The sequence below is a fragment of the Lonchura striata genome, chromosome 32 (assembly GCF_050655825.1).
Source record: "Lonchura striata isolate lonStrDom1 chromosome 32, ASM5065582v1, whole genome shotgun sequence".
Taxonomy (NCBI): Eukaryota; Metazoa; Chordata; class Aves; order Passeriformes; family Estrildidae; genus Lonchura; species Lonchura striata.
This window is the reverse complement of record NC_140734.1, coordinates 6,812,131-6,834,124: the sequence shown is the minus strand read 5'-3', so window position 1 is coordinate 6,834,124 and position 21,994 is coordinate 6,812,131. Positions and strand designations below refer to the sequence as shown.

General features: G+C 55.8%; 2 protein-coding genes across 4 annotated transcripts in view; one reads left to right on the top strand and one right to left on the bottom strand.

The window, feature by feature from the left end:
• DLG4 (discs large MAGUK scaffold protein 4) overlaps positions 1–12,880 on the top strand; it is a 37,416-nt gene extending 24,536 nt beyond the window's left edge. For 2 of the 3 annotated variants that reach the window (XM_085564185.1, XM_085564184.1), the window contains 8 exons: positions 1,590–1,766; positions 4,244–4,302; positions 4,978–5,025; positions 5,771–5,872; positions 6,643–6,815; positions 8,181–8,290; positions 10,573–10,664; positions 12,309–12,880. In XM_085564185.1, the coding sequence (XP_085420311.1) occupies positions 1,590–1,766; positions 4,244–4,302; positions 4,978–5,025; positions 5,771–5,872; positions 6,643–6,815; positions 8,181–8,290; positions 10,573–10,664; positions 12,309–12,415 (868 nt within the window). In that variant the 3' untranslated portion in view covers positions 12,416–12,880. Of the gene's footprint in view, positions 1–1,589; positions 1,767–4,243; positions 4,303–4,977; positions 5,026–5,770; positions 5,873–6,642; positions 6,816–8,014; positions 8,291–10,572; positions 10,665–12,308 lie in introns of those variants that run through there. The other variant, XM_085564186.1, reaches the window with a different exon arrangement.
• An 833-nt stretch (positions 12,881–13,713) lies between these two features.
• On the bottom strand, positions 13,714–20,167 carry MPDU1 (mannose-P-dolichol utilization defect 1). Its single transcript, XM_085564187.1, has 7 exons — positions 20,044–20,167; positions 19,658–19,723; positions 18,054–18,186; positions 16,562–16,647; positions 16,357–16,475; positions 15,471–15,581; positions 13,714–14,374 (listed from the first exon to the last, which is right to left on the bottom strand). The coding sequence occupies exons 1-7, from the start codon at positions 20,129–20,131 to the stop codon at positions 14,255–14,257; spliced, it is 723 nt and encodes a 240-aa protein (XP_085420313.1). The 5' UTR covers positions 20,132–20,167; the 3' UTR covers positions 13,714–14,254.
• Positions 20,168–21,994: the final 1,827 nt, after the last annotated feature.

Below are 21,994 nucleotides of genomic sequence, written 5' to 3'. Positions count from 1 at the left end.
CTGGGATGACCCCGGGGAGGTGACACAGAGGTGACAGAGGTGACACAAAGGTGACACAAAGGTGACACAGAGGTGACACCAAGGTGACACCGAGGTGACAATGCCACCAGGGCCCTGTTTGACTGTGACAAGGCCAAGGACGTGGGGATGGGGACACTGGGATGGAATGGGATGAACTGGGATGTACTGGGACGAACTGGGATGAACTGGGACGAACTGGGATGACCCCGGGGAGGTGACACCGAGGTGACACCGAGGTGACAATGCCACCAGGGCCCTGTTTGACTGCGACAAGGCCAAGGACGTGGGGATGGGGATGGGGACAATGAGGGACACCAGGAGCTCTGGGCTGTACTGGGACAAACTGGGATGAACTGGGACGAACTGGGATGACCCTGTGGAGGTGACAGAGGTGACACCGAGGTGACACCGAGGTGACAATGCCACCAGGGCCCTGTTTGACTGTGACAAGGCCAAGGACATGGGAGTGGGAATGGGGACACTGGGATGAACTGGGATGTACTGGGATGAACTGGGACAAACTGGGATGAACTGGGATGAACTGGGACGGACTGGGATGACCCCGGGGAGGTGACACAGAGGTGACACCGAGGTGACAATGCCACCAGGGCCCTGTTTGACTGTGACAAGGCCAAGGACGTGGGGATGGGAATGGGGACAATGAGGGACACCAGGAGCTCTGGGCTGTACTGGGATGAACTGGGACAAACTGGGATGAACTGGGATGAACTGGGACGGACTGGGATGACTCCGGGGAGGTGACAGAGGTGACACAAAGGTGACACCGAGGTGACAATGCCACCAGGGCCCTGTTTGACTGTGACAAGGCCAAGGACGTGCGGATGGGAACGGGGACACTGGGATGAACTGGGATGTACTGGGATGAACTGGGACGAACTGGGACGAACTGGGATGAACTGGGCTGAACTGGGATGAACTGGGATGACCCCGGGGAGGTGACAGAGGTGACACCGAGGTGACACCGAGGTGACACTGAGGTGACAATGCCACCAGGGCCCTGTTTGACTACGACAAGGCCAAGGACGTGGGGATGGGAATGGGAATGGGGACAATAAGGGACACCAGGAGCTCTGGGCTGTACTGGGATGAACTGGGATGAACTGGGACGAACTGGGATGACCCCAGGGAGGTGACAGAGGTGACACCGAGGTGACAATGCCACCAGGGCCCTGTTTGACTGTGACAAGGCCAAGGACGTGGGGATGGGGATGGGGATGGGGACAATAAGGGACACCAGGAGCTCTGGGCTGTACTGGGATGAACTGGGACAAACTGGGATGAACTGGGACGAACTGGGACGAACTGGGATGACCCCGGGGAGGTGACAGAGGTGACACCGAGGTGACACCGAGGTGACAATGCCACCAGGGCCCTGTTTGACTGTGACAAGGCCAAGGACGTGGGGATGGGAATGGGGACACTGGGATGAACTGGGATGAACTGGGATGAACTGGGACAAACTGGGACGAACTGGGATGACCCCGGGGAGGTGACAGAGGTGACACCGAGGTGACACCGAGGTGACACCGAGGTGACAATGCCACCAGGGCCCTGTTTGACTACGACAAGGCCAAGGACGTGGGGTTCCTGAGCCAGGCGCTGAGCTTCCGCTTCGGGGACGTGCTGCACGTGCTGGACGCCTCCGACGAGGAGTGGTGGCAGGCCCGGCTGGTGCTGCCCCCCCAGCAGCCCCCCGACATCGGCTTCGTGCCCAGCAAGCGCCGGTGAGACGCTGCTCCTACTGGTTTGGACTGGTTTATACTGGGAGCCACTGGTTTGGACTGGTTTGCACTGGGAGTCCCTGGGAGCCAGTCCCGTGGTGCTCTGCTGGCACTGGTTTGTACTGGGAGTTACTGGGAGTGGTGGCAGGCCCGGCTGGTGCTGCCCCCCCAGCAGCCCCCCGACATCGGCTTCGTGCCCAGCAAGCGCCGGTGAGACGCTGCTCCCTACTGGTTTATACTGGGAGCCGCTGGTTTGGACTGGGAGCGAGCCTGGGGGCACTGGGAGCGAGTCCCGTTGTGTTATAATGGGTTCTAATGGCACTGGGATGGACTGGGAGGGACTGGGAGGGCACTGGTTTGTACTGGGATGGAGTTTAGGAGCACTGGTTTGTACTGGGAGCCACTGGTTTATACTGGGAGCCACTGGTTTGTACTGGGAGTGAGCCTGGGGGCACTGGGAGCCAGGATTGGGGAGTTCCAATGGGCTTTAATGGCACTGGGAGGGACTGGGAGGGACTGGGAGGGACTGGGAGGGCACTGGTTTGTACTGGGATGGAGTTTAGGAGCACTGGTTTATACTGGGAGCCGCTGGTTTGGACTGGGAGCGAGCCTGGGGGCACTGGGAGCGAGTCCCGTTGTGTTATAATGGGTTCTAATGGCACTGGGATGGACTGGGAGGGACTGGGAGGGCACTGCTTTGTACTGGGATGGAGTTTAGGAGCACTGGTTTGTACTGGGAGCCACTGGTTTATACTGGGAGCCACTGGTTTGTACTGGGAGTGAGCCTGGGGGCACTGGGAGCCAGGATTGGGGAGTTCCAATGGGCTTTAATGGCACTGGGAGGGACTGGGAGGGACTGGGAGGGACTGGGAGGGCACTGGTTTGTACTGGGATGGAGTTTAGGAGCACTGGTTTATACTGGGAGCCGCTGGTTTGTACTGGGAGTGAGCCTGGGGGCACTGGGAGCGAGTCCTGTTGTGTTATAATGGGTTCTAATGGCACTGGGATGGACTGGGAGGGACTGGGAGGGCACTGGTTTGTACTGGGATGGAGTTTAGGAGCACTGGTTTATACTGGGAGCCGCTGGTTTGTACTGGGAGTGAGCCTGGGGGCACTGGGAGCCAGGATTGGGGAGTTCGAATGGGCTTTAATGGCACTGGGAGGGACTGGGAGGGACTGGGAGGGGCTGGGAGGGACTGGGAAGGCGCTGGGAGGGACTGGGGTGGAGTTTAGGAGCACTGGGAGTCACTGGTTTGGACTGGTTTATACTGGGAGTCACTGGTTTGGACTGGGAGCGAGCCTGGGGGCACTGGGAGCGAGTCCTGTTGTGTTATAATGGGTTCTAATGGCACTGGGATGGACTGGGAGGGACTGGGAGGGAACTGGGAGGGAACTGGGAGGGACTGGGATGAAGTTTAGGAGCACTGGGAGTCACTGGTTTATACTGGGAGCCACTGGTTTGTACTGGGAGTGAGCCTGGGGGCACTGGGAGCCAGGATCGGGGAGTTCCAATGGGCTTTAATGGCACTGGGAGGGACTGGTTTGTACTGGTTTGTACTGGTTCGTACTGGGAGTGGATTTGGAGCAGTTCCAATGGGGTTCAATGGCACTGGTTTGTACTGGTTTGTACTGGTTTGTACTGGGAACCAACACTGGGGGGTTCCAATGGGCTTTAATGGCACTGGTTTGTACTGGTTTGTACTGGTTTGTACTGGTTTGTACTGGGAACCAACACTGGGGGGTTCCAATGGGGTTCAGTGGCACTGGTTTGTACTGGTTTGTACTGGTTTGTACTGGGAACCAACACTGGGGGGTTCCAATGGGGTTCAGTGGCACTGGTTTGTACTGGTTTATACTGGGAGTGGATTTGGGGCGGTTCCAATGGGGTTCAATGGCACTGGGAGTTACTGGTTTGTACTGGGAGGGCACTGGAGCCTTACTGGTGTCACTGGGATTAACTGGGAGCCACTGGGAAGGAACTGGAGCCTTACTGGTTTATACTGGTCCGTACTGGTTTATACTGATTCATACTGGTCCTTACTGGTCTGTACTGGTCCATACTGGTTTATACTGGTCCGTACTGGTTTATACTGGTCCACACCGGTTTATACTGGTCCATACTGGTCCGTACTGGTCCATACTGATTTATACTGGTCCATACTGGTTTATACTGGTCCGTACTGGTTTATACTGGTCCACACCGGTTTATACTGGTCCATACTGGTCCGTACTGGTCCATACTGATTTATACTGGTCCATACTGGTTTATACTGGTCCGTACTGGTTTATACTGGTCCACACTGGTTTATACTGGTCCATACTGGTCCGTACTGGTCCGTACTGCTTTATACTGGTCCATACTGGTTTATACTGATTCATACTGGTCCTTACTGGTCCGTACTGGTCCATACTGCTTTATACTGGTCCGTACTGGTTTATACTGGTCCATACTGGTTTATACTGGTCCATACTGGTTGCAGGGTGGAGCGCCGGGAGTGGACGCGGCTCAAGGCCAAAGATCGGGGGCCGGGGGCTCAAGGTGGGGCCCGAAAATCCCCAAAATTCCCCAAAAAATTCCCAAAATGTTCCCCAAAAGATCCCAAAAATCCCCGCCCAAAAAATGCCCCAAAATCCCCAAAAATTCCCCCAAAATCCCCAAAAAATCCAGAAAAAAATCTCCCAAAAAATCCCCGAAACCCCCCCAAAAATTCCCCCCAAATCCCCAAAATAATCCCAAAAAATTCCCCCAAAATTCCCCCAAAATCCCACCAAAAAATCCCCAAAAATCCCCAAAAAATCTCCAAAAATCCCCCAAAAATCCCCCCAAAATTTCCCCAAATCCCCCAAAAATTCCCCAAAAATACAAAAAAAATCCCCAAAAAATCCCGAAAAAAATCCCAAAAATTCCCCCCAAATCCAAAAAATCCCCCAAAATTCCCAAAAAAAATCCCCCCCAAAATCCCCAAATATCCCCAAAAAATCCAAAAAAAAAATCTCCAAATATCCCACAAAAAATCCCCAAAAATCCCAAAAAAAATCCCAAAAATCCCCCAAAAAATCTCCAAAAAATCCCTAAAAATACCCCAAAATCCAAAAAAATCCCCTAAAATTCCCCAAAAAATCCCCAAAAATTCCCAAAAACTCCCCAAACCTCCCAAAACCCCCAAAACTTCCCAAAATTTCCCAAACCCCCGAAATCCGCGGCTCTCCGCAGGGCGCGAGGACGCCGTGCTGAGCTACGAGACGGTGACGCAGATGGAAGGTGAATTTTGGGCTGAAATCCCGGGATTTTGGGGTTCCCCCTTTGGGGGCAGCTGCCCCAGCCCCGGAATCTGGGGAATTTGGGGGGAATTTGGGGAATTTTGGGGGGAATTTGGGGGGAATATTGGGGGGAATTTTGGGGGGAATTTGGGGAATTTGGGGGGAATTTGGGGAATTTTGGGGGGAATTTGGGGGGAATTTGGGGGGAATTTGGGGAATTTTGGGGGGAATTTGGGGGAAATTTGGGGGGAATTTGGGGGGAATATTGGGGGGAATTTTGGGGGGAATTTGGGGAATTTTGGGGGGAATTTGGGGAATTTTGGGGGGAATTTGGGGAATTTGGGGGGAATTTGGGGAATTTTGGGGGGAATTTGGGGGAAATTTGGGGGGAATTTGGGGGGAATATTGGGGGGAATTTTGGGGGGAATTTGGGGAATTTTGGGGGGAATTTGGGGGGAATTTGGGGAAATTTGGGAATTTGGGGGGAATTTGGGGAATTTTGGGGGGAATTTGGGGAATTTTTGCGGAAATTTGGGGAATTTTGGGGGGAATTTTGGGGGGAATTGTGGGGGGAATTTGGGGGGAATTTGGGGAATTTGGGGGGAATTTGGGGGGGAATTTTGGGGGAAATTTGGGGGGAATTTGGGAATTTGGGGAATTTGGGGAATTTTAGGGGGAATTGTGGGGGGAATTTTGGTGGAATTTGGGGAATTTTGGTGGAATTTGGGGAATTTTGCCGTCCCCAGTTCACTACGCGCGGCCGATCATCATCCTGGGCCCCACCAAGGATCGCGTCAACGACGACCTCCTGTCGGAATTCCCGGAAAAATTCGGATCCTGCGTGCCCCGTGAGTCACCTGGGCACACCTGGGCACACCTGGGCACAGCTGGGCACAGCTGGGCACACCTGGGGGCACCAGGAACACACCTGGGCACACCTGGGCACAGCTGGGGGCACCTGGGGGCATCAGGAACACACCTGGGCACACCTGGGGGCATCAGGAACACACCTGGGCACACCTGGGGGCATCAGGAACACACCTGGGCACACCTGGGGGGGACACACAGGCACCTCCTGTCGGAATTCCCGGAAAAATTCGGATCCTGCGTGCCCCATGAGTCACCTGGGGGCATCAGGAACACACCTGGGCACACCTGGGCACACCTGGGCACACCTGGGGCACATTTATCCCACACTTATCCCACATTTCGGGGTTTTTACCTGCCCCAGGTGTGTCTCACCTGCCCCAGGTGTGTCTCACCTGTCTCACCTGCAGACACGACGCGGCCCAAGCGCGAGTACGAGGTGGATTGGCACACCTGGGCACACCTGGGCACACCTGGGCACACCTGGGGCACACCTGGGGCACATTTATCCCACATTTCAGGGGTTTTTACCTGCCCCAGGTGTGTCTCACCTGTCTCAGGTGTGTCTCACCTGTCTCACCTGCAGACACGACGCGGCCCAAGCGCGAGTACGAGGTGGATTGGCACACCTGGGCACACCTGGGCACATTTATCCCACATTTATCTCACATTTATCCCACATTTCGGGGTTTTTACCTGCCCCAGGTGTGTCTCACCTGCCCCAGGTGTGTCTCACCTGTCTCACCTGCAGACACGACGCGGCCCAAGCGCGAGTACGAGGTGGACGGGCGCGATTATCACTTCGTGGCCTCGCGGGAGCGGATGGAGAAGGACATCCAGGGCCACAAGTTCATCGAGGCGGGGCAGTACAACAGCCACCTGTACGGCACCAGCGTCCAATCCGTGCGCGAGGTGGCCGAGCAGGTGAGCGCACCTGGGCACACCTGGGCACACACCTGGGCACACCTGGGATACACCTGGGATACACCTGGGATACACCTGGGATACACCTGGGATACACCTGGGATACACCTGGGCACACCTGGGTACACCTGGGATACACCTGGGCACACCTGGGATACACCTGGGCACACCTGGGTACACCTGGGATACACCTGGGCACACCTGGGTACACCTGGGATACACCTGGGATACACCTGGGATACACCTGGGATACACCTGGGCACACCAGGGGCGGGGCAGTACAACAGCCACCTGTACGGCACCAGCGTCCAATCCGTGCGCGAGGTGGCCGAGCAGGTGAGCGCACCTGGGCACACACCTGGGTGCACCTGGGATACACCTGGGATACACCTGGGTGCACCTGGGATACACCTGGGCACACCTGGGTACACCTGGGCACACCTGGGCACACCTGGGCACACCTGGGATACACCTTCGTATTGCTGGGATACACCTGGGATACACCTGGGATACACCTGGGATACACCTGGGATACACCTGGGCACACCAGGGGCGGGGCAGTACAACAGCCACCTGTACGGCACCAGCGTCCAATCCGTGCGCGAGGTGGCCGAGCAGGTGAGCGCACCTGGGCACACCTGGGCACACACCTGGGCACACCTGGGATACACCTGGGATACACCTGGGATACACCTGGGATACACCTGGGATACACCTGGGATACACCTGGGCACACCTGGGTACACCTGGGATACACCTGGGCACACCTGGGATACACCTGGGCACACCTGGGTACACCTGGGATACACCTGGGCACACCTGGGTACACCTGGGATACACCTGGGATACACCTGGGATACACCTGGGATACACCTGGGCACACCAGGGGCGGGGCAGTACAACAGCCACCTGTACGGCACCAGCGTCCAATCCGTGCGCGAGGTGGCCGAGCAGGTGAGCGCACCTGGGCACACACCTGGGTGCACCTGGGATACACCTGGGATACACCTGGGTGCACCTGGGATACACCTGGGCACACCTGGGTACACCTGGGCACACCTGGGCACACCTGGGCACACCTGGGATACACCTTCGTATTGCTGGGATACACCTGGGATACACCTGGGTACACCTGGGCACACCTGGGGCACACCTGGGCACACACGAGGCACACCTGGTCTCACCTGTGCCACCCGCAGGGCAAGCACTGCATCCTGGACGTGTCTGGGGGGGAACGTGGGTACCCGTGACACAGCTGGGGGCACACCTGGGCACACCTGGGGCACACCTGGGCACACCTGGGCACACCTGGGCACACCTGGGCACACACCTGGGCACACCTGGTCTCACCTGTGCCACCCGCAGGGCAAGCACTGCATCCTGGACGTGTCGGCCAACGCCGTGCGGCGGCTCCAGGCGGCGCAGCTGCACCCGATCGCCATCTTCATCCGGCCCAAATCCCTGCAGAACGTGCTGTGAGTCACCTGGCACACCTGGGCACACCTGGGATACACCTGGGCACACCTGGGCACACCTGGGCACACCTGGGCAGTGATTTTGGGGGGTTTTGGGGGGTTTTGGGGCACCCGATCGCCATCTTCATCTGGCCCAAATCCCTGCAGAACGTGCTGTGAGTCACCTGGCACACCTGGGCACACACCTGGGATACACCTGGGCACACCTGGGCACACCTGGGATACACCTGGGCACACCTGGGCAGTGATTTTGGGGGGTTTTGGGGCGCAGCTGCACCCGATCGCCATCTTCATCCGGCCCAAATCCCCGCAGAACGTGCTGTGAGTCACCTGGGCACACCTGGGCACACCTGGGCACACCTGGGCAGTGATTTTGGGGGGTTTTGGGGCACCCGATCGCCATCTTCATCCGGCCCAAATCCCTGCAGAATGTGCTGTGAGTCACCTGGACACACCTGGGCACACCTGGCACACACCTGGGCACCCCTGGGCGCACCTGGGCACCCCTGGGCACACCTGGCACACCTGGGCACACCTGGGCACACCTGGGCAGCGATTCTAGGGGGTATTTGAGGGGTTTTAGGGGCGTGGCTCGGGCACAGAGAAGGGGAAACTGAGGCAGGAGGGGGCGTGGCCACCTGTTGCACGAGTGTGTCTGATTTGCATAATGGGTGTGGCCTCCAACCCAGCAGGTGGGGCGGTGTGATTGGCAGGTGAGGTGGGCGTGGCCAGGTGAATGGGCGTGGCCTCTCGTGAATGACGTTGTGCTGTGGGCGGGGCTCGTGGGCGTGTCCCGGCCGGTCCAGGTGTGCCCAGGTGTGCTGGGTGTGTCAGTGGGCGTGTCCAGGTGTGCCAGGCGTGTCAGTGGGCGTGGCCAGGTGTGGTGGGTGTGTCAGTGGGCGTGTCCAGGTGTGCTGGGTGTGTCAGTGGGTGTGCCCAGGTGTGGTGAGTGTGTCAGTGGGCGTGTCCAGGTGTGCTGCGTGTGTCAGTGGGCGTGTCCAGGTGTGCTGCGTGTGTCAGTGGGTGTGCCCAGGTGTGATGGGTGTGTCAGTGGGCGTGTCCAGGTGTGCCGGGTGTGTCAGTGGGTGTGTCCAGGTGTGACATGTGTGTCAGTGGGCGTGTCCAGGTGTGCCGTGTGTGTCAGTGGGCGTGGCCAGGTGTGGTGGGTGTGTCAGTGGGCGTGTCCAGGTGTGCCGGGTGTGTCAGTGGGCGTGTTCAGGTGTGCTGCATGTGTCAGTGGGCGTGTCCAGGTGTGATGGGCGTGTCAGTGGGCGTGTCCAGGTGTGGTGGGTGTGTCAGTGGGTGTGTCCAGGTGTGCCGTGTGTGTCAGTGGGCGTGCCCAGGTGTGCTGGGTGTGTCAGTGGGCGTGGCCAGGTGTGGTGGGTGTGTCAGTGGGCGTGTCCAGGTGTGCCGGGTGTGTCAGTGGGCGTGGCCAGGTGTGGTGGGTGTGTCAGTGGGCGTGTCCAGGTGTGCCGGGTGTGTCAGTGGGTGTGTCCAGGTGTGACATGTGTGTCAGTGGGCGTGTCCAGGTGTGGCGGGTGTGTCAGTGGGTGTGTCCAGGTGTGACATGTGTGTCAGTGGGTGTGTCCAGGTGTGGCGGGTGTGTCAGTGGGTGTGTCCAGGTGTGCTGCGTGTGTCAGTGGGCATGTCCAGGTGTGACATGTGTGTCAGTGGGCGTGTCCAGGTGTGCTGCGTGTGTCAGTGGGCATGTCCAGGTGTGGTGCGTGTGTCAGTGGGCGTGTCCAGGTGTGCTGCGTGTGTCAGTGGGTGTGTCCAGGTGTGGTGCGTGTGTCAGTGGGCGTGTCCAGGTGTGGCGGGTGTGTCAGTGGGTGTGTCCAGGTGTGCCAGGTGTGTCAGTGGGCGTGCCCAGGTGTGCCGGGTGTGTCAGTGGGTGTGTCCAGGTGTGCCGGGTGTGTCAGTGGGCATGTCCAGGTGTGCTGCGTGTGTCAGTGGGCATGTCCAGGTGAGGTGGGTGTGTCAGTGGGTGTGTCCAGGTGTGATGGGTGTGTCAGTGGGTGTGTCCAGGTGTGCTGCGTGTGTCAGTGGGTGTGTCCAGGTGTACTGGGTGTGTCAGTGGGCGTGTCCAGGTGTGGTGGGTGTGTCAGTGGGCGTGTCCAGGTGTGCTGCGTGTGTCAATGGGCGTGTCCAGGTGAGGTGGGTGTGTCAGTGGGCGTGTCCAGGTGAGGTGGGTGTGTCAGTGGGCGTGCCCAGGTGTGGTGGGTGTGTCAGTGGGCGTGTCCAGGTGAGGTGGGCGTGGCCTGGACGTGGGCGTGTCCCCGCAGGGAGATCTCCAAGCGCGTGAGCGAGGAGCAGGCGCGGAAAGCGTTCGACAGAGCCACCAAGCTGGAGCAGGAGTTCACCGAGTGCTTCTCGGGTGAGGCCGCCGGGCACCGCCGGGCACACCTGGGCACACCTGGGTATGGCTGGGATACACCTGGGGACACCTGGGATACACCTGGGCACACCTGGGTACACCTGGGCACACCTGGGTATGGCTGGGATACACCTGGGCACACCTGGGCACACCTGGGTATGGCTGGGATACACCTGGGATACACCTGGGGACACCTGGGATACACCTGGGCACACCTGGGCACACCTGGGTATGGCTGGGATACACCTGGGATACACCTGGGTACACCTGGGATACACCTGGGCACACCTGGGGTACACCCGGGCACAGCTGGGGGACACCTGGGTATACCTGGGCACAGCTGGGTACTGCTGGGATACAGCTGGGCACAGCTGGGGCACAGCTGGGTACACCTGGGTATGGCTGGGATACACCTGGGCACAGCTGGGCACACCTGGGTACTGCTGGGGACACCTGGGTATACCTGGGCACACCTGGGTACTGCTGGGGTACACCTGGGCACAGGTGGGGCACACCTGGGATACACCTGGATACAACCGGGTACACCTGGGTTACACCTGGGCACACCTGGGCACAGCTGGGGCACACCTGGGCAACCTCAAAACCCAGCCTGGGGGAACCGAAGAAACCCCAAAAATGCCTCCAAAATCCCCGAAATCCCCCCAAAATCCCCATTTCATCGACCTCCACCCACCCCAGACCCCGCAAAATTCCCCCAAATTCCCCAAAACCCCCCCAAATCCCCATTTCATTGACCTCCACCCACCCCAAACCCCCGAAATTCCCCAAAATCCGCCAAAATCCCCCCAAAATCCCCATTTCATCGATGTCCACCCGCCCCAAACCCCCGAAAATCCCCGAAATTCCCCAAAATCCCCATTTCATTGACCTCCACCCACCCCAAACCCCCGAAATTCCCCCAAAATCCCCCAAACCCCCCCAAAATCCCCATTTTATTGATCTCCACCCACCCCAGACCCCCCAAAATTCCCCAAAATTCCCGTAAACCCCCCCAAAATCCCCATTTCATCCATCTCCACCCACCGCAGACCCCCCGAAACTCCCCGAAATCCCCCCAAAATCCCCATTTCATCGATCTCCACCCACCCCAAACCCCCAAAATTCCCCGAAATTCCCCAAAATCCCCATTTTATTGACCTCCACCCACCCCAAACCCCCGAAATTCCCCTAAACCCCCCAAAATCCCCATTTCAGCGATCTCCACCCACCCCAGACCCCCCAAAATCCCCGAAATCCCCCCAAAATCCCCATTTCATCGATCTCCACCCACCCCAAACCCCTCGAAATTCCCCTAAATCCCCCCAAATCCCCAAAATCCCCCCAAAATCCCCAAAATCCCCCCAAAATCCCCATTTCATCGATCTCCACCCACCCCAAACCCCCAAAATTCCCCGAAATTCCCCAAAATCCCCATTTTATCGACCTCCACCCACCGCAGACCCCCCAAAACTCCCCGAAACTTCCCCAAATCCCCTGAAATTCCCCAAAATCCCCCTAAAATCCCCGAAATCCCCCCAAAATCCCCATTTCATCGATCTCCACCCACCCCAGACCCCCTGAACCTCCCCGAAATTCCCCAAAATCCCCCCAAAATCCCCCCGAAATCCCTTTCTCCCGGCGCAGCCATGGTGGAGGGCGACAGCTTCGAGGAGATTTACCACAAAGTGAAGCGCGTCATCGAGGACCTCTCAGGACCGTTCATCTGGGTCCCGGCCCGCGAGCGGCTCTAGGGCCGGGGGGACCCCAAAAACCCCCCGAGCCCCCCAAAATCCACTGGAAAAACCCGCCCGGATCCCCGCCGGCAATTCCCAGCGCGGTGGGGGAGGGGTTTGGTGGTTTTTTTTTTTGTTTTTTATTTATTTATTTTTTTTTTTGGGACCTCTCCGGTGGTTTTTGGGGGGGGAAGCGCCCCCCGAAATTTGGACTCTTTGGGGTTTTTTTGTACATATTTAAGCTCTATATTTGTAACGCCCCGAGGGGCCCCGAATCGGCCCCTCCCGGCCCCGAAAATTGGGGGGAGGGGAGGGGGGGGTTTGGGGAGGGGGGGAGGGGTTTGGGGTTCCTCCCCCCCTCCCCCCCCAGCTCCCCCCCCTCCCCACTCCCTCGTCGTGGGAAAAGAGGGGGGGGGGGAGGGGAGATGAGAGTATTTTGCATAGAAATTATGGAATTGTGGGAATAAAGCGATGGAGACGCCGGAGGTTCGGGATTGGGGGGGATGGGAGGGGAATTTGGGCGGGGGGGGAGGAGCGGGAGTCGAAATTTTGGGAGATTTAAATTTTTTTAGGGAATTTTTGGGATTGGAAGAGGTCGTTGCGGGGTTAAATGGGGAGTTTGGGGTCTCAGGGGGATTTGGGGGGGTCATGGGTGGGATTTTGGGGGTGCCGGCGGACGGAGATCCCCGCGGAGTTGGAATTTGGGGAGATTTTGGGGGGTTTTGGGGTCGGAAAGAGGCGTGGGAACGGGCACGGGAGCGGCAGCCAATCAGAAGCGAGAGCGCTCAATGGAGGCGTGGCCAAGGCGGTTTGTGAATGGCGGGTGGGTTTTATGAATGGAGGGCGGGGTTTATGAATGGAGGGCGGGGTTTATGAGTGGAGGGCGGGGTTTATGAATGGAGGGCGGGGTTTATGAGTGGAGGGCGGGGTTTATGAATGGAGGGCGGGGTTTATGAATGGAGGGCGGGGTTTATGAATGGAGGGCGGGGTTTGTGAATGGAGGGCGGGGTTTATGAATGGAGGGCGGGGTTTATGAGTGGAGGGCGGGGTTTGTGAATGGAGGGCGGGGTTTATGAATGGAGGGCGGGGTTTATGAGTGGAGGGCGGGGTTTATGAAGGGAGGGCGGGGTTTGTGAATGGAGGGCGGGGTTTATGAATGGAGGGCGGGGTTTATGAGTGGAGGGCGGGGTTTATGAATGGAGGGCGGGGTTTATAAATGGAGGGCGGGGTTTTCCCACCCCATCGCCACCTCCACGCCCCTCCCCCGCCCTAATTATCGCTAATTACCGATTATAATTAATTAATTACCGACCAAGAAAAGGGGGGGAGACTCCCCTGGAATGGGGGGACCCCAAATTTATTTGAGGGGCGGAGGGCGGGGCGCTCTGGCCACGCCCATTTCCCATTTTGGGGGGGGGGCAGCCCCTCCCCCACCTTGGTCCGAAGGATTTTTTGGGGGTCCCGGGGGGGAATTTTGGGGTCCCTGAGATTTTGGGGGAATCCCGGGAAGGTTTTTAGGGGCTCCCATAAAAATTTGGGATCATCCCAGGTGAGATTTTGAGGGTCCCCAGAGCATGGGAATTGCCCCAAAATCCTCTTTTCATCCTAAAAAAAAAAAAAAAAATCCCAATTTTGGGGTGATTTTGGGCACCCCCAAAAATTTTGGGGTGAATTTGGGGGGGTCCCAGGAAGGTTTCGGGGATCCCATCACACTTTGCTGCCATTCCAGGTGAGATTTTGGGGCTCCCAGAGCCTCGGCATCACCCCGAAATCTCACCTGGAAAACCCAAAAAAATCCCAATTTCGGGGGGATTTTTTTTTTGATTTTTATTTTTTGGGGTGCCGGAGATTTTGGGGTCACTCCTTTTTGGGGTGGGGGTCCCGGGAGCCCCCCAAAAGCAGCACCTGGGCCAGCAGGACCCCGTTGCAGGCGGCCGAGGCGGCGAAGGTGGAGGCCAAAAGGAGATCCCCCGTCTCCTGCAGGGGAAATTTGGGGGAAATTCGGGCGATTTTGGGGCTTTGGGAAGAATTTTGGGGGTCCTGAAGAGAGATTCGGGGCTTTGGGAAGAATTTTGGGGGTCCTGGGGAGGGATTTGGGGGATTTGAGGGGGTTTTAGGAGAAATTTTGGAAATTTTAAAGGATTTTCGGGGCAATTTCAGGATTTCGGGGTGGATTTTTGGGAGAATTTTGGGGTCCCACGGGAATTTTGGGGGATTTAGGGGGAATTTGGGGGTTTTAAATGGAATTTAGGAGGAATTTTGGGGAGAAATCGAAATTTTGGGGGGGTTAAAAGGTTCTGAGAGCATTGGGGGATTTTTGGGGGGAATTTGGGGAAATTTTGGGGATCCTGGGAAGGTTTCAATGGGATTTTGGGGGTTTGAAGGGAATTTTGAGGGACTTTAGAGAGAATTTGGGAATTTTGAGGAGTCCTGGAGGAAATCTGGGGGGTCCTGGGGGGGATTTGGGATTTTAGGAGAATTTGAGGGGGAATTTAAAGGAATTTTGGGGGATCCTGGGGGGGTTTAAAATCCAGGATTTTTGGGATTTGGGGATTTTTTGGGATTTGGGGATTTTTGGGGAGGGGTCTCACCATGAGGGGGGTGAATTTTGGGGGGATACTGAGTAAATTTGGGCTGGATTTGGGTAAAAATTCGGGGTTTTGGGGTTCTGGGTGGGTTTTGAGAGCCGGGATTTTTTTGGGATTTGGCATTTTTTTGGGATTTGGGAATTTTTTGGGATTTGGGAAATTTTTTGGGATTTGGGAATTTTTGTGGAGGGGTCTCACCATGGTGGGGGTGAATTTGGGGTGGTTTTGAGTAAGAATTTGGGGGTTTTTGGGTTCTGGGTGGGTTTTAAGAGCCGGGATTTTTTGGGATTTGGGGTTTTTTTGGGATTTGGGGTTTTTTTGGGATTTGGGGGTTTTTGGGGAGGGGTCTCACCATGATGGGGGTGAATTTGGGGTGGTTTTGGGTTCTGGGTGGGTTTTAAGAGCCGGGATTTTTTGGGATTTGGGGTTTTTTTTGGGATTTGGGGTTTTTTTGGGATTTGGGGATTTTTGGGGAGGGGTCTCACCGTGAGGGAGGTGAAGATTCGGGCCAGGGCCCCCCCAAAAAGGAGCCCCGTGGAGACCCCCGAGAGCTGCCCCGTGTGGCCCTGCCGGGCGTTGGTGACGATCTGGATCAGCTGGGGGAAGGAATTTTGGGGGAATTTTGGGGGATTTTGGGGAGTTCCCAAAAATTTGGGAACCCCAAAATCCTCCCTGACCAATCAAGGAGCTCGAAAGATTCCAAAAAATGGAGAAAAAGCCACGAATTGGCCCAAAATAATCCTGAAATTCCAGGGGAATTCGGTGGGGTTTGCATAAAATTCATCCCAAAAAAAACACCCCAAAAACTCCCCAGGACACCCCAAAATCCCTTCAGGACCCCCCCAAAACTCCCCAGGACCCCCCAAATTGTCCCAAAATCATCCCCAGACCTCCCAAATTTCACTCAGGGTTCCCGAAAACTCCACAGGGTCCCAAAATCCCTTTTAGGACCCCCCTAAATTCCCTTTAAATCCCCCCAAACCCTTCCAGGATCCCCCAAAAATCTCCCAAAATCCACCCAGGACCCCCCAAAAATCCCTTTAACCTCCCCAAAACCTCCAGAACCCCCAAATCTTCCCCAAATTTTCCCCAAAATCCCTTTTTACCTCCCCAAATCCACCCATAACCCAAAATCCTCCCCAAAATCCCTTTTATTCCCCCCAAAAATCGCTTTTATCCCCCTGAAATCCCCCAAATCCCCCCCAAAAATCCCTTTTATTCACCCCAAAATCCCTTTTATTCTCCCCAAAATCCCTTTTAAACCCCCCAAAATCCCTTTTATTCTCCCCAAACCTCTCCAGAACCCCGAAATCCCCCCGAAATCCCCCAACTTTTCCCCAAAATCCCTTTTTTTCCCCCCAAAACCCCCACCCTGCTGAGGATGATGATGGGCAGGTTCAGGGCCTGCAGGGCGGTGACGAAGCTCAGCGGGGTCAGCGGAGACACCAAAAGCCCCAAAAACGCCCCAAAAACGGCCACCAGCGCCAGCCCTGGGGGAAAGGGGACAAAAAGGGGGTCAGGGGTCCCCAAAAAAAACCCCAAAATCCCCAAATCCCCCCCAAAATGCCCCACAAACCTCGGCCGGTGCGGCCCCCGAAGTGCAGGATGAGGAAGAGGAGGGTGAGGGTCTGCAGGAGGAGGAAGAGCGACTCCCCCCAAGCGCTGCCAGGATTTTGGGGGGGTCACCAGGGGGTCGGGACCCCCCAAAAACGGGGGTGGGAGGTCCCAAAATCCCCCAGGAGGTCGAAATTGGGGAAAAATCCCGTGAGGAATGGTGGGAAAATGGCTCCAAATGCACCCAGAACGCCCCAAAAGTGCCTCAAATGCCCCCAAATCTCCCCCCAAATCCACAAAATTCACCCAAAACTCCCCAAATTCCCCTCAAATCCCCCCAGATCCACAAAACCCACCCCAACCCCCCCCAAATTCCCCAAAATCCCCCCAGATCCCCAAAATCCCCCCAAATCTCCCCCAAATCCACAAAATCCACCCAAAACTCCCCAAATTCCCCAAAATCCCCCTCAAATCCCCCCAGATCCCCCAAATCTCTCCCCAAATCCACAAAATCCACCCAAAATTCCCCAAAATCCCCCTCAAATCCCCCAAAATCCACCCAAAACTCCCCAAAATCCCCCTCAAATCCCCCCAAATCCACAAAATCCACCCAAAACTCTCTAAAATCCCTCTCAGATCCCCCAAAATCCTCCTCAAATCCCCTCCGGGTCCCCCCAAATCTCCCCCAAAGCCACAAAATCCCACCCAAACCCCCCCAAATTCCCTAAAATGCCCCCCAAATCCACCCAAACCCCCTCAAATCCCCCCAAATCCAGCCCATCCCTCCCCCAAATCCCTCCCAAACTTGCCAGTACCCCCCAAATCCCCCCAAAATCCCCGAAACCACCCCAAATCCCCAAAACCTGCCCCAAATCTCCCCAAATCCACCTCAACCCTCCCCCAAACCCCCTCAAATCTCCCCAAACCCCCCCCCAAATCCCTGAAACCCACCCCAAATCCACCCCCAAATCCCTCCCAAACTGGCCAGAACCCCCCAAATCATCCCCAAAATCCCCAAAACCCCCCCAAATCCACCTCAACCCTCCCCCAAATCCCCTCAAACCCCCTCAAATCCCCCAAAACCACCCGAAAGCCCCCTCAAATCCCCCCCAAATCCCTGAAACCCACCCCAAACCCCCCAAAACCACCCCAAATCCCCCCCAAATCCACCTCAACCCTCCCCCAAATCCCCTCAAACCCCCTCAAATCCCCCAAATCCCCTCAAACCCCCTCAAACCCCCCAAAACCACCCGAAAGCCCCCTCAAATCCCCCCCAAATCCCTGAAACCCACCCCAAAGCCCCCAAAACCACCCCAAGTCCCCCCCAAATCCTCTCAGACCCCCTCAAATCCCCCAAATTCCCCCCCAAATCCACCCCAAACTCCCCGGGACCCCCGAAATCCCCCTCAAACCCCCCAAAACCACCCCAAATCCCCCCCAAATCCTCTCAGACCCCCTCAAATCCCCCAAATTCCCCCCAAATCCCCCCGAGGTGCCCCGAAATGGCCCCAAACCTGAAGGGGAAGCTCCTGGCGCAGCCGTAGCCCACGGAGCCCCCCAGGGCCAGCAGCTCCAGCAGCACCGAGGGGAGGCTGAGCCCCCCCCCGCTGCGGGACCCCCACACCTTCAGCAGCTGGGGCACCTTCACTGGGGGAAACGGGGTTAAAATCAAAAAAAAACCAAAAAAAACCCAAAAATCCACCCCAAAATAGCCAAAAACCGCATTAAAATAGCCAAAACCTGCATGAAAATATCCTAAAATGTCCCCGCTGCGGGACCCCCACACCTTCAGCAGCTGGGGCACCTTCACTGCGGGAAACGGGGTCAAAATCCCCAAAAAACCCAAAAAAACCCCAAAAATCCACCCCAAAATAGCCAAAAACCGCATTAAAATAGCCAAAAACTGCATTAAAATATCCTAAAATGTCCCCGCTGCGGGACCCCCACACCTTCAGCAGCTGGGGCACCTTCACTGGGGGAAACGGGGATAAAATCAAAAAAAACCAAAAAAAACCCCAAAATCCACCCCAAAATAGCCAAAAACCGCATTAAAATAGCCAAAACCTGCATTAAAATATCCTAAAATGTCCCCGCTGCGGGACCCCCACACCTTCAGCAGCTGGGGAACCTTCACTGCGGGAAAAGTGGTTAAAATCCCCAAAAAACCAAAAAAAACCCAAAAATCCACCCCAAAATAGCCAAAAAACGCATTAAAATAGCCAAAAACTGCATTAAAATAGCCAAAAACTGCATTAAATTAACACAAAATGCCCCCCCAGGGACCCCCACACCTTCAGCAGCTGGGGCACCTTCACTGGGGGAAACGGGGTCAAAATAAAAAAAAAACCCCAAAAAGCCCCAAAAATCCACCCCAAAACAGCCAAAAACCGCATTAAAATAGCCAAAAACCGCATTAAAATATCAAAAAAACACCCCAAAATGTCCCCGCTGTGGGACCCCCACACCTTCAGCAGCTGGGGCACCTTCACTGCGGGAAAAGTGGTTAAAATCCCCAAAAAAACAAAAAAAAAACAAAAATCCACTCCAAAATAGCCAAAAACTGCATTAAAATAGCCAAAAACTGCATTAAAATATCAAAAAAACACCCCAAAATGTCCCCCCAGGGACCCCCACACCTTCAGCAGCTGGGGCACCTTCACTGGGGGAAACGGGGTTAAAATCCAAAAAAAACCCCCAAAATCCACCCCAAAATAGCCAAAAACTGCATTAAAATAGCCAAAAACTGCATGAAAATATCCTAAAATGTCCCCGCTGCGGGACCCCCACACCTTCAGCAGCTGGGGCACCTTCACTGGGGGAAACGGGGTTAAAATAAAATAAAATAAAATAAAATAAAACAAACCCAAAAATCCACCCCAAAATACTCAAAAAATCCGCCCCAAAATAGCCAAAAACTGCATTAAAATAGCCCAAAATTGCTTTAAAATACCCCAAAATTGTCCCTAAATGCCTCCCCAGGGACCCCCAAACCTTCAGCAGCTGCAGGATTTTCATTTAGGATGGAAAAAGGGGTCAGGGTTCCCCAAAAAATCCCCCCAAATTTATCCTAAAATAATTTGGGATCCCAAAATCTCCTCAGATCCCCCCAAAATCTCACCCAGGACGGATCCCGCCACGATCCCGTAACCCAGAACTTTGCTCAGGAGGATTTTCAAGCACGGAACTGCAGGGAAAGGAGAAAGTTGAGGTGAAGTGACCCCAAAATTCCCAAAAAATCCTCAAAATCCCCCCAAATTTCCTCAAAATTCCTCAAAATTTGGAACATCCCTCCCCCAAAACAAAGATGGCGGCGGCATCGCCTCACAGCCAAAGCAAAGATGGCGGCGCTGCTTTTCCCGCGCCCAAAACAAAGATGGCGGCGCCCCGTCAAACCTCCCGCCCGTAACCAAAATGGCGGCCGCCCCCACAACCCTTAAAGACGCCCCAAAATCCCGCTCAAGACCCCGAAAAGCCCCAGGAGCGCCCCCCGCGGCCCCGCGGCACCATGGAGGAGCTGGAAGCGCAGGAAGAATTGATCGAAGCAGTGCTCGGGCAGCAGGAACGGCACGAGCCAAGGCCGGAGCGGCTCCATGGCGGCTCCCGCGCTGAGGGGAAAACGGCGGGAAACGCCCCGCGCACGTCGTGATTGGCTGAGACGCCAGAAAGTCCCGCCTCCCTACGCCCGCTCCGTAATTCTATTGGTTAGAATAGAGAAGTTCGCTGCCAATCAAAACTGCACCCAGCTGCGATTAGTCAATGGCTTATTGCGCAACGCGATTGGCTTGAGTGGGCGTACAGCTCCGCCTCCCGCCGGCGAGGCGAGCTGTGATTGGTCAGATTTTTATTAATACGATTAAAGATTTAAATCCCCCCTCATCCCACAGAAATCCCCCAGATTCACCCAAATTTTGGGTCCGGAGCTCTCTGAACCCCCAAAATCCCTCCTAAATCCTCCCACTAAAGCTTTAAATTTAGCTGACGAACACGATTTTGCGGGATCTCGAGTGTTTCGGCTTTGGGGGATTCCAGAGGGTTTCAGGCCCAGATTTTGAGGGACTTTTGACAGATCTGGGTGGGTCCAAGTCCAGATCTCGGGGGTTTGGGGGGGATCACTGTCCCGATTTTTGGACTTTAAAACCTCTCCTGGGGGCTCAGGCGGAGATTTGGGGGTCTCAGAGCGATTCTGGGGGGCTCAACCCCTCCGGGACGAAATTTTGGGGATCCAACCCCCAAATATTTGGGCGTCCGGGACACTCAAAATGAACCTTTCCTCCTTTTTACCTCTGCGCATGCGCACTGACGACGCAGCAGGCTCCATACATGGCAAAAACCTCCGTACTGCTTTGCCCTTATTGCGCATGCGCCCTGCACTTATGGGCGCCGCCATATTTACGGCACTTTCGTCCCTATTGCGCACGCGCAAACCCTCATGGACGCCGCCATGCGCGCCGGCGTTGCCGTACGCATTCACCGGACCGCGCCCGGAAGCGCCGAACGGGCCCGGACCGGAGCCGGGACCCCCCCCCGGTAACCCCGGACCAGGCCCGGGATCTCCCGGGACCCCCCCGGTAACCCCGGACCGGAGCCGGGACCCCCACCCCCTTCCCGGGACCCGCCCCCAGGAACCCCTCGGGACCCCCCCGGTAACCGAGGATCCCCCCGGGGACCCCCCGTTATTCCCGGGATTTAAAGCCTTTTATCCCCCCCAAAAACTCCCGAAAATTCCCGGGATTTCACCCCCAAAATCCCCCCAATATTCTCCGGATTTCACCCCAAAATTCCCGAGATTTCACCCCAAAATTCCCCCAATATTCCCTGGATTTAACCCCAAAATTCCCGGAATTCCATCGGGATTTAACCCCAAAATTCCCCCCGATATTCCTTTGATTTAATCCCAAAATCCCCCCAATATTCCCTGGATTTAACCCCAAAATTCCCGGAATTCCCTCGGGATTTAACCCCAAAATCCCCCCAATATTCCCCGGATTTAACCCCAAAATTCCGGGAGTTCCCTTGGGATTTACATCCCATTTTCCCTCCAAAATTCCCGAAAATTCCTGCAATTTTCCTGGGATTTAATCCTCATTATCACCCGAAAATCCCCAAATTTCTCTCGGGATATAACCCCCAAATCCCGCCGATATTCCTGGAATTCCACCAGGATTTAATCCCCCAAAATTCCCAGGATTCCCTCTAGATTTAACCCCCCCAGTCCCCCCAAATTCCCAAAGATTCCCAACATTTCCTCGGGATTTAAGGCCCAAAATTCCTGGGATTTAATCCCTCCGAAATTCCCCAAAAATTCACTAAAATTCCCAAAATTCTGCCGGGATTTAACCCTGAAAATTCCCGAAAATCTACCAGGATTTAACCCCCAAAATTCCCAGATTTCCCCCCCTTATTTTCTCCCAAATTCCCCGAATTCCTTTGGGATTTAACCCAATTTTTTCTCGAT

What these genes read in the sequence shown, in the direction of transcription:
- MPDU1 (XM_085564187.1), bottom strand. Translation starts at nt 20,131, where the DNA reads ATGGAGCCGCTCCGGCCTTGGCTCGTGCCGTTCCTGCTGCCCGAGCAC. An exon ending in GCCAGGAGCTTCCCCTTCAG is followed by an intron (nt 16,648 to 18,053) that starts GTTTGGGGCCAT and finishes AAATCCTGGCAG; the next exon opens with CGCTTGGGGGGAGTCGCTCT. An exon ending in CGGGGGCCGCACCGGCCGAG is followed by an intron (nt 16,476 to 16,561) that starts GTTTGTGGGGCA and finishes CCTTTCCCCCAG; the next exon opens with GGCTGGCGCTGGTGGCCGTT.